Raw genomic sequence first — 12,182 nt, forward strand, 5'->3', positions numbered from 1 at the left:
TTACAAGATCCACGGGGCTCGCAAAGACCTTCCTTCAGGGAACAGTACCAGGAAAAAAAAAGAAGAGGCAGACAGAGAAAGCGATGGGAGGACAACATAAAAAAATGGACGGGCCTACCATTGATAGAGGTTTTAAACAAGGCAAAAGACAGGGAGGAATGGAGAAAGACGGTCGACAAATCTTGATTGGTTCCCCAACGGTCCAACAGACTAAGGGATTGGTAAAGGTAAAAAAAAAAAATATATATATGTAGTTTATCCATCATGGTTTGATGATGACCACCACTTTTGTCATCCTGTGGGCTGAAGGCTTTGCACTGGGCTTTTGTGCCTCCTTGTTCGGCTGCACACTGGGCAGGTTATTTCAGCTGGAGCTAGTGTCATTTGGCCTTGCTTTTTCTTTGACGCTTTTCTTCTGCCAGCGCTGTTCTCGTCTTCTGCAATTTGTGCGCCACAGCGCGACACCATGATGCTCTATCTTGTGCTTCTGTCTCCCAGGCTGCTGGGTCAATGCTGTCCTATATGTATAACTGATGAGTGATTTTAAATAACATGAAACCTAATTTATAGTTTTGAAAACGTTCCATACTGTCAGTAATGTATGGCCTGAAATGTTCTTACACATTCTTACGGTGAATTTCCATTAGTGCTAAATATAACCAAGAAAGTTTTCTTTTAAAGTTCTCGTTCCTTCTTTTATGTTGGAGAATGTTGGCAGCACACTCTCCAGAAATGGAAAGATCGAAAATGAAATCGACCTGTGTATCGCCAAGACCAGTGCATCCTATGGCAGACTGTCTAAAAATGTTTGGAATAGACAAGGTATCACCACAAACACAAAGCTAGAGGTCTATTTAGCTGCATTCTCCCTACATTGCTCTATGCCTCTGAGACGTGGACAGTATATAGTAAACATGCAAAACACTGAACCACTTCCACTTGATCTGTCTCAGAAAAATACTGAATGTTAAATGGCAAGAAATAATACCAGATACTGAAATCCTTTGTAGAGCAGGCCTGTAAAGCATCCACACAATTCTGATGCAGTTCCAGCTGCATCCCTAAATGACTCCTGTATGGCCAATTAAGGGAAGGAAAGCGCTCACAAGGTGGACAAAGAAAATGCTTTAGGACACTTTCAAAGCTTCTCTAAAAACCACGGGCATGACATGGCCTAAATTGTGCCGATGTGCCAAAAACTCACTCTCTAAAAACCTTCAGCATTGACCCAGCCACCTGGGAGACAGAAGAACATTCCGATCTCACATAGGTCTCACCAGCCACATGAGGAGGCACAAAACCCCAGTGCAAAGCCCACAGCCCCCTGGATGACAAAAGTGGTCATCATTGAACCATGATGGATGAACTATATATATTTATGTTGGAGAAAAGTGTTATATGTGTATTAATTACCCAATTTCAATATTACACACACATAATTTTAATATTGGTATTGGAAAGTGAAATCAATAAATTATTTATGAATACTTTGGAAAAAGAATGGTAAGCTCGTGGAGATTAAAGGATGGGTTAGAGACACATTTAGTTTGCTCAGCATATGTATCTGAATAAAAAGGTAGAAATTATTGAATAAAACTATACATTTTGAGTTGGAACTCTTTTTTTTTAAATAACATACAATTGTAAAAACAATGGGAATAAAGTTTTTTAAAAAATTGTATATATATATATATATATATATATATATATATATATATATATATATATATATATATTGTGAAGAAACAATTGCCTTTAATTGTAAGTGCCTTTAATTGTAAAGCATTTAATAGTAACATATGTACAAGGCTCACATTTATATACAAACAACTCCACTAAAAACAACTTCACTACAAACAACTCCATTAGATGTTCTTTCCTTGCCCATTTTAAAACACACTCGTCACTTCCTGCAAGTCCCTTAACTTCCAGGTACCAACACTTGACCGTGTGTCACGGTTAACCACTTATAGTAACCGTGTCACAACAGTCCTCCCAGGGCAGAGAAAAATTTTGATCGTATCAAAATTTCATGAACCCAAAAGTTTGGGTGTACATTAATAATGCTTTACATCGACAAGAAGACAAAAATGACATGTAATACTATGGCATCTTCTATTATGAGAGAACTGATAATGCCTATGACGACTAATAAATCTTCAATAATATTGCTACGAATCTCACTATCCAGGCTTTCTGCAAACTGCGCCATACACCACCAACTTAAAGAACTTGACAACTCAGGACTCCAAAGTAACGTAACACTTTAATAGTTGAATAAATAACAGCCAATACTGTACAATTGGCAACACGTACACTGTACAAATATCTCTCTGATAAAACCGTTCCGCCGTATCAACTCTTGCACTGGCCTCTCCGTCTCGTTCCGGGCTTGCACTGGGTTCAACAGTTCAGGGCTGACTTTACACACTAGGTTCGTTGTGTCGGACTCGATCGCAGACCAAGATCAAGACACCGTTCGTCTCAACTGTACTTGACAGTACTCCACACTGAACCGTCGTAATGCTCCGTGCAGAACCACACCGTTGAACTGTGCTGTAGTCGACCGGACTGTATTGAACCGGGCTGTAGTGGACCTTCTGTCGTGAACCTCGCTGTATTGAGCCCCTTTTCTCAACCGTCTTGACTGCGACACATACGCTCTTATATAGGGTCACTAATGGCCTTCTAGAACCGGACGGAACATCGCTCGACGTTTCTAGCTTCGTCACATGACTACATTCCTTGTGACGCTCCTAAGCTCTGTTCACGACGGCGATCCTTCCCGAACCGTCCTGTTGACACTCGACTCGGCTGACCGTCGTAACTTGTCACGGTTGACCGCTCGTCTAGCGCTGGCCTGGGGCGATTTGCGTTGGCTGACTACACTCACACCACTACCCCCATCTGTGCCACCACCAGGTTTATAACAATATGTTATTGAAAGGAATATTTCCAATGAACTATCGCAGAAATATAAACTGCATATGTCATGTTATATTATACAACTTGTATTTAAAAAATCCACGCATTAAATTTTTTCTATGTAACGATAATCTTTTGCATGAAAACAGCTATAAAATACCCAATTAGTTAATACTTTATGTTACATCTTCCAAATTAAGGGAATTGTTTACTTTGTGTTTCCTACGTATCAGTTCCTAAGTCGACATCTACGACTACAATCAATGCAACAAACAAAATAAAATTGCTATATTGTAGTACAGATTTCACATCTCTGAATGAAAAAAAAATTCAAAAGAAGCGTAATGTTAATTCAATCTTGACAAGACAAAATTTAAAGTTATCCCACAAGGTATTTGTTAATTTTCTCATTGGCTGATTAATGAATGAACCTAAGTCCAGCGGTCCCTAGACACATCTTGTCAACATATCAGCTATCACGTTGATATATCCCGGAATAGCTTGAACTGTAAAGCTGAAGTCTTGAAGTTTTAAAGCCCATCTAGTAATCCTCTGGTCGGCTAGCTTATTTGTATTGATATAAGCTAGTGGGGCTTGATCTGTTAGTAAGATGAATGATTTCCCAAGCAAGTAACGGGATAGTTTCGTTATACAGAACACAATAGCTAGAGCTTCACGCTCAATTGTGGAGTATTTTTGTTCTGCTGCGTTCAGCTTTCTGCTAATGTAGTAGACTGTTCGTAGCGTTGCGTCACACTTCTGCATTAAAATGCCTCCCACTGCTGTGGAGGATGCATCTGTTGCCAAGTAGAAAGGGTTTCTGATGTCTGGAAGCTGGAGTACTATGTCGTCTGAGAAGGCACTTTTAATGCTTTGTAGGCATTTCTGTAGTCTGGAGCTCCATGTGATCTTGTTTGGCATGCCTTTTTTTTGTCAGTTCAATTAGAGGTTGTGAAATACTTGTGAAATTTGCCAGGAACCATCTATAGTAATTACATAAACCTAGGATGCTTCGGACTTGTCCCTTTGTGGTAAGTATTGTTAAGTTGAGTATCTTGCTTAGGTTGTCTTGTAGTGTCTGATAGTATTTTGCTGTATTCTGTGCCCTAGAAATTCAATTTCTGTTCTGGCGATTTTAACCTTACTAGGTTTTATTGTAAGCCCGTTGTCTTGTAGTATATGAAATACTTGTTTTTCTAATGTGTTGTGGAAGACACATAAGTCATGAAGATAGAAAATGACATCTGGTCTTTTCCCTAATAGTTTTGCCATCATTCTGTTGAAGGATATGTATCTTTCACTGTAATGGCGTTTAGTTTCCTGTAGTCTACACATAAACGCATTTTCCCGGGTGTTTCTTTTTGTTTCACTAGGACTGCTGGAGCTGAGTATGGAGATGTAGATGTATCTTTTATTCCCAATTTTAAAAGCGTTTCAATTTTTACCTTTTCAGTATCTCTTCATGGTGTAAGGAAACTAGATATGGTTTGGCTCTTGTGGGCTTCGTATCAGTCAGTTGGATAGTGTGTTTTATGGCAGTCGTTGTTAGTGCGTCTTCCACATCTCCGGAAGAAATTCTTCTGGGAACCTTGTACACATGTCTACAACAGTCAGTATGTAGCGGTGGCCTCTACCGATTATTTTTGGCATGGGTCCAATAATATCTACAGCTATCTTCTCAAATGGCATTTCAGTTAGGTTTGCTGTTTGTATTGGAGCTTGCATATATATTCCCTTTGCTCACTGTATTTGGCCCTAAAACAAACTTAAGAACAATAAGAACAATATAACACATAGCTAAACTAAAACATACGCTAGCTAAAACAAACTTAAGACCTTCAAAAAAAAAAGTTGACCAACTCTATTAAACTATTAGTATTTATTAAATCTAAGCCATGTTTATCATGGTTACATGGGAGAAGATCGAAAGGATCTAGATCTTATTTTTAAAACTACACTTTGCACAGATAGTTTTTTACTTTGACACACAAAAATTACAAAATATAGTCTTTCCTTAGACAAGACCGAACTGTTACACATCTCTATATATCCCTAAGTCTAAAACTCTAATTCAACTCTAAGATGATAGAACTTCTCTTCGCAAAGATAGTTTTATACTTTAACATATAGGCCTAAACATAGGCTACTAATTATAGTCCATTCATTTCATATTTTAATCAAATTAACTTGTTTTTCCCGCTGGTCTTAATTTGCGTATCACTGATATAGTCACTGAGAGTATTTTGGGAACCATTAAACAAAATAATAATGTTATAATAAAGTAAAGCAAGAATGTAAAAATAGAATGACCTAAATCCATGTTTTAATAAAAAACATTTGCTTGTAGGCCTTACGGATAATAAAGATTATTATTATTATTATTATTATTAAAGTAAAAAACTATCTTTGCAAAGTGTAGTTCTTTAAAATTAGATCTAGATCCTTTTGGTCTTGTCTCATGTAAACATGGCTATATGACCTAGATCCATGAAATTGTAATACTTTCATAGAGTTGGGCTTTTTTTTTTTTGATCCGCTTAAGCTTGTTTTAGGGTTACTTTATATACGTTACTGTTGCAGTTAATACCCAAAGAACATTTATGCCAAGTTTTATCAAGATTGGTCAAACAAATTGATTTCTAATCGGGACATACATACTGTTACGAATCTCACTATCCAGGCTCTCTGCAAACTGCACCATACACCACCAACTTAAAGAACTTGACAAGTCAGGGCTCCAAAATAACGTAAAGGTTTAATGTCCATAAATAACAGCCAATACTGTACAATTGGCAGCATGTAGAACAGTACAAATAGCTCTGCGATAACAAATATCTCTCCTGTTAATAGCCGTACCGCCGTATCAACTCTTGCACTGGCCTCTCCGTCTCGTTCCGGGCTTGCATTGGGTTCAACAGTTCAGGACTGACTTCACACACTAGGCTCGTTGTGTCGGACTCGATCACAGACCAAGATCAAGACGCCGTTCGTCTCAACTGTACTTGATAGTACTCCGCACTGAACCGTCGTAATGCTCCGTACAGAAGCACACCGCTGAACTGTGCTGTAGTCGACCGTGTTCTGAACTCTTGTCGTGAACCTCCTTTCTGAACCGACTTGACTGCGACACCGTCGCTCTTATATAGGGTCCCTACTGGCCTTCTCGAACCGGACAGAACGCCGCTCGACGTTTCTAGGTGGTCAGATGACTACAACTCTCGTGACGCTCCTGAGCTCTGTTCACGACGACGATCCTACTCGAACCTTCATGTTGATACTCGTCTCGGCTGACCGTCGTAACTCGTCAAGGTTGACCGCTCGTCTAGCGCTGGCCTGGGGCGATTTGCGTCGGCTGACTACACTCACACCACTACCCCCATCTGTGCCGCCACCAGGTTTATAACAATACATATACATACATACACCTTACTCTATGCTTTATATATATATATATATATATATATATATATATATATATGCATAGAGAATTTAATTTTATTAAGATTTTTTTTTAGATTCATTATTTTTCTTCTTTCTTTAGGCACTATGCAAGACGGTGGTATGAGAACCTTCCACCTCCAAACAACATCCAACCTTACAAAGGCCTTGTTTTTGTAATAGTGAGCCGTGGATATGTAGACTACATTCTTCATGACCCAGTAGCTCATAAATTGTTAGAGTGGGTCAGTCACACAGACTTTCCAGATGAGTCCTACTTTTCTACATTAAATCACAATCCTCACCTGGCTGTTCCAGGCTCTTATAAAGGTACTACTGGATAGAAAATAGATATTTACATTAAGAAGGCATTTTATGTTATTCATAGAATGTAGTTATTTAGAACCTGATTTATTCAACCTGAAGTTTTGCTCAGAATCTACAACATTCCATCTACTTTATTTTGATAAAAATGGGAATTTTAGACATCAACAGAAATTATTCTTGGGGCCTGAGATATTTTTTCAAATTTAAATTTATTTGTTTTGTTTGAATGTAGCAACTTATATGCATTGTATTCACTAGGTCTATATTACTATATTAATGATTACGTGAGATTTAAAAGATGATTGTGTATATTTTATTTCCATTTTAAGGTAATCCTGAGACCAATGCAGATGTCAAGCCTTACATAGCCAGATTTGTTAACTGGGGTGTTGGTTGGATAGATAGCCAAGGAAGGTTGTTAATTTTTTACATTTTTAAACATTCTCATATAGTTGCTTTTTCCATAAGAAAAATTCTTCTACATTAAATTGAATACTATTAATAGTGGTATTTGAATTTTTAAGAAAGTATATTTATGCATGGGAGGCACGGTGGCTGAGTGGTAAAGTGCTTGGCTTCTGAACCAGGTTCAAATCTTGGTGAAGACTGGGATTTTAATTTTAGAATCTTTGGGTGCCTCTGAGTCCACTCAGCTCTAATGGGTACCTGACATTAGTTGGGGAAAGTAAAGACGGTTGGTTGTTGTGCTGGCCATGATACCCTCTTAAACCGCTGGACACAGAAATGGATGACCTTTACTTCATCTGCCCTATAGATTGCAAGGTCTGAAAGGGTAACTTTACTTTACTTTTTTATATTTATGCATAAATTAATGTCATAACTCTGTTCCATTGTACCATTCCTAGATATCCATTCTATTGGCCATGTGGTGGAAAGAGAGTTCGTAGAGTCTGTATATTTGGAATCAAGGACCTTGAACTGCTTGTCAACAGACGGGAACTGTTTGCTAACAAATTTATTTTAGACTTTCAGCCTCTTGCTTTAGATTGTCTTGAGGAGTGGCATTTTAATATGACTCTATCAGAGTATGCAGGCAAGTTGACCATAGACACAACCTGGTACCAGAGTCTAGATATTGTTAAAAACAAAGTTTTATGATACTGGCTCATTAGCTTATTTCACACTTCTAGGATACAGTTTTAGATTACCATAGTAATATACATTTTCATGTTATTCTGCTTTAGTTTCTTATTTTCTGAATGACAATAAATGTATTTATTTTTCTCAACTATTACGAAGGGACAATATATATATATAATAGGATTTTAAAACGGCTCTAAATGTAAATATCTACCATTAACTTAAGTGTATCGAAAAGGTTTCATTTTATCTCAGGACATCTATGATCACATTGACTTAAGCTGAGCTATAGTTCATGTGTAATGGGACCTACATTTTATAGTGTGTGTTAGCCTATTTTTTTCACATGGACCAATGCACTGCGGTATTTTAACTTTTTAAAAATTCTATTAATTATAAATAATTAAATTCATTTGTTCTCTGTCTGTGATGCAAGTTCAAATCTTGTCATGTTGACAGTCATTGGAGATATTATTTATTGTTTGCATTCCTTTGTTTCCCCCACCCCACACACACCAGGAGCAAAATAAGAGATGTTAAATCACATAACATTTCAACAATACCCAACTATTATGTTCCGTCCATGATGCTCAAACATAAGAATCCACATGGTTAAAACAATTTTGTAAAAAAAAGTTTGTATTACCATTATGATAACTATGATTATTCATGAAATATTTCAGTATAAGCTTCTCTGATACACTATGTCTTTTCATGCACATATGTAATTTACTGCATTCCTTGAAATATTATAATTAAAAATTTTTTTTTTTGCTTTTCTTTCATATTGTAAAACAATCAAATGGTGAATCCTCTGAAGCATTTTATTTGCACACATAGTGTCTTTGTTGAACCATTCTCACCTAACACTATAAATACAAATGTTTTGTTGACCTGAATGGTTTTGGCATTAAGAAAATACAGAATTATTTATTTAATGCTGATTATTATACCAAATAACATTTGTTAATGAGATTCCAGATCAGTCATTGTCAATGGGATTATAAAATCTAATGAATAATATCTCTTTTATTTTGCTATATGCTGTGATAAAAGCCTCATGCTACTCAAGCATGCTTATCCATCTAGTGTGTAATTTATATATATAATGATAATCTGTACATGTAAATGTTTCCTTTAAGAAAAAAATTGTAAACAAAAATATGTTTTCAATGAATTGTTAAATAAACTTCATAAGTGCATAGTATAGATGATTTACTTTGTAATACTAGTTTCAAATGTCAATACCTATATAGTACTGACTCTGCACTAAATGATTGTAATAATTGATTGTTAAGTTAAAACTCAGAATTGATGAATGATTGTAAAAAAAACAACTTTATATAGAAGTGATAATTTGGAAAGAAATTAAATTATATAGCCAATCATTTTTTAAATGGAGATGAAAATTGACAAAATTTAACTGGAAGTTTAAAATTTAAAAAACTGTTTTTTTCATGGCTTAAAAAATTAACTGACTTGTACTTAGCTCATACCTAAATCAAGGCTTAACATAGGGTACATTTAAACTAATGATCATCGAGATAGTATACAATTAGGGTAATCATAACTTCTTTTTTTTTTTTTTTTTTTTAAATAAAAAAATGGAATTTGAATTAGAATAAAAAAGTAAAAATCTAATGTCATGCAAATATAAAATCTAGTAATAATACTTATACATGTTCTATAAAAAATATGTTGTTTTTTTTACATTTATATCTAGTCTTATAGTCTAAATTATTAGAATTTAACATTATGTAAGGTCAAGAAATTAAATTAGGAACATTATTGTTAATGTAGCCTAATTAATATAACATATTTTAAAATATCTCTAAATTTATACAATTATTTTTTTAGTAAAATAAATTAAAATAAATATTTAAAACATTTTCTATTTTCATATGATTAAGGTGATTACTTACACTAATCAGCTTTTAAAAATTTTTATTTGATTATTTATTTATTTGCGTCCAACTTTGGATACTTAAAGGGGGACTAATTGAAGCACCATTTTATTGTTGCACATATATGTGTGTAATAGTGTAAGCCATAATTAATGTGTATGCGCTAGTGCAGGTTGTAGTTGTATTTATGGATATGAGACAGGATATGCATGCTGGTGAATGAAAAATTCTTTATAAATCTCTGATGATGACACCATTTTAATGAAGGTTCTGTAGCTTTTTCTGTGAACAAAACAAAACTACAATTACTCAGAACAATATATTGCAGTCAAGTACTATATCAAAAATTGCTTTGATATAGTATTATTTATTTTTTGTTTATTTATTTAACTAGAGGATAAAAGAATGAATATAACTATCTAGTAGTTTGTTACTAATAATCATCAGAAAAATGTTTTTGTTTTTATAATCATTTTTAGATATTTGTTATTAGCATTCAGTTTTGTGTGTGTTTTATTTTATGACAAATATTTTTTTGCATGACATTATGATTCATCCGAATGAGTATATTTATTCTTTCACTCTGAAAAGACACAAATCCATAGTCATCCATTTGTTTGCTTGTAAGAATTATTATTTATCACTCAACCCAATCATGAAGTACTGAACACCAAGCTGTAGTTCTGTGTTCTGTACTGATTAGTGGAAGTAGCTTGCTTTATTTCCTGTTCCCAGCGTTGGCTAGCTGTTATGACGTTTCAACATTTGAAACTGAAGATATTTTATTTGAATCTAGTTGAATGTATCCTCATTTGTTTTTCTAATATTAAATCATTTCTATTATTAAGTTTTGGTTCCTAGGAGAATATATTCCTTTCAAAGGGCAATTTATTCTATTTTTTAAAATAATTTATGCTGATTAGATTTAGCTACAAGACTACTTACTAAGCGGTTTACTTGACATTTAAACTCATTAAACTTCCAGTTTTACAAATTTTATAGATTTTAAACATTTTGCGTTATTCTAAAACATATTTATGGTTATGAAAGTTCTTCCATTTTTCAAATTAAAAAAAAATTGAAATGTTTGTTGTTCACTTAGAATCACTAGAAGTAAATTAATGAATTTAGTATTATCAATTTTTCATATTTTTGTGTTTGATAAATAAAGACACCAATACTCAGCAAAGGTGTGGAAAACAAAACAGCAACACTATTTTGCAATATATGATGTGTACAAGCTTCATCTTGCAGTGTGTGATGTAGACAGTAAAATCTGTCTGAGTCAAAATATTTTTATATTTAAAATAAAAATGTTATCAATTATACATGAATTTTTTTTTTATTTGCTTACACACCTGCATGCCTCTTTCAGCATTTTTATAAGATTACTATACTGAAATTGAATTTTATAAATATTTGTACATTTATTTTGATTGAGCTAATGACTGGAACCAATTGCTAATTCTCTTCTGTTGCCACTATCATTTTTATCAATTTTTTTTCTGTCATATTTTTTAGTAGACCACATTCCAAAAACAATATTTTTTTTATTCATCTAATTTTATATGGCTTTATTTTCCTTTTGAAATATCATATGTTTATTTTGATGAATAAATTTTACTTCACACTCATTTGTCTTATCTTAGTTGTTTCCCTAATATTATTTACAACAGAAAAATATGCAGCTGACATTAGAAAAAGGAGTTTATATTTTTAGATAAAGATTACTTTAGGCCCAACTGGGAACTTATAGAGCAAGATTTTTATATTTTTTAGCACAAGTATAAGGGACAAATTAGATTTCAATAGTGCTTGTCATTTTTGAGATATGAATATGTGTGAACTATCACCTTAGATATGGTAAAATTAAAACGTAATATTTTTTAAAAATAGTGTTTAAATAATGTAAATTTGAGTCTTAACTTTACATGGAAGCTGCCTTATGCAAAAAGGGATGTTACACTCAGTAATAAGAAAAATACATTTAAATTGATAGTTCCCCTGATTATTTAAATAAGCTTTAATTAATTTCATTGATTAACTAATTAATGAAATGATCCTTCTGTAATTTTAATAAAAAGTGTTGTCACCAGTTTATCATGTTTGAAATCTAGGCTCAATAAGATGAAGAGTTGTCAAAAGAAATTCTTCAATTTTTTAGCAGCCTTCATAAGCCGCTATTAGTTCTGTGTAGTCTGGCTGACACTTTTATATCTCAATGAACTAGAAAACTGATGGAAAATATGATTTCAGTAAAATTTGTGGCTTACAAAGTTTTAATGCAGTGAATAGTAATACAAAGAAACCTAAAAACCAGTATCTGTAGTATGACTTATAAACAATTACTAGTTTCAGTTTTGAGCAATAACAATAGTGTAGTAAATAAAATGTACGTAAGTAAATTAACAAGTAAATTCTAGTATCAGTAGCAAGAGATAAACAATGCCAGTTTATGTAGTCAGTATAAGTAGTGCACTAGAGAAA

The 12,182-nt window shown here is 33.9% G+C and overlaps 1 protein-coding gene across 7 annotated transcripts in view; it reads left to right on the forward strand.

The window, feature by feature from the left end:
- The window catches only part of LOC106061498 (beta-1,3-galactosyl-O-glycosyl-glycoprotein beta-1,6-N-acetylglucosaminyltransferase-like), a 106,391-nt gene extending 95,062 nt beyond the window's left edge, over positions 1 to 11,329 (forward strand). For all 7 annotated transcript variants that reach the window (XM_056005396.1, XM_056005395.1, XM_056005400.1 and 4 more), the window contains 3 exons: positions 6,467 to 6,693; positions 7,020 to 7,104; positions 7,557 to 11,329. In XM_056005396.1, the coding sequence (XP_055861371.1) occupies positions 6,467 to 6,693; positions 7,020 to 7,104; positions 7,557 to 7,809 (565 nt within the window). In that variant the 3' untranslated portion in view covers positions 7,810 to 11,329. The remainder of the gene's footprint in view (positions 1 to 6,466; positions 6,694 to 7,019; positions 7,105 to 7,556) is intronic.
- The last annotated feature ends 853 nt before the right edge of the window (positions 11,330 to 12,182 follow it).

The sequence above is a fragment of the Biomphalaria glabrata genome, chromosome 12, assembly GCF_947242115.1.
Source record: "Biomphalaria glabrata chromosome 12, xgBioGlab47.1, whole genome shotgun sequence".
Lineage (NCBI taxonomy): Eukaryota > Metazoa > Mollusca > Gastropoda > Planorbidae > Biomphalaria > Biomphalaria glabrata.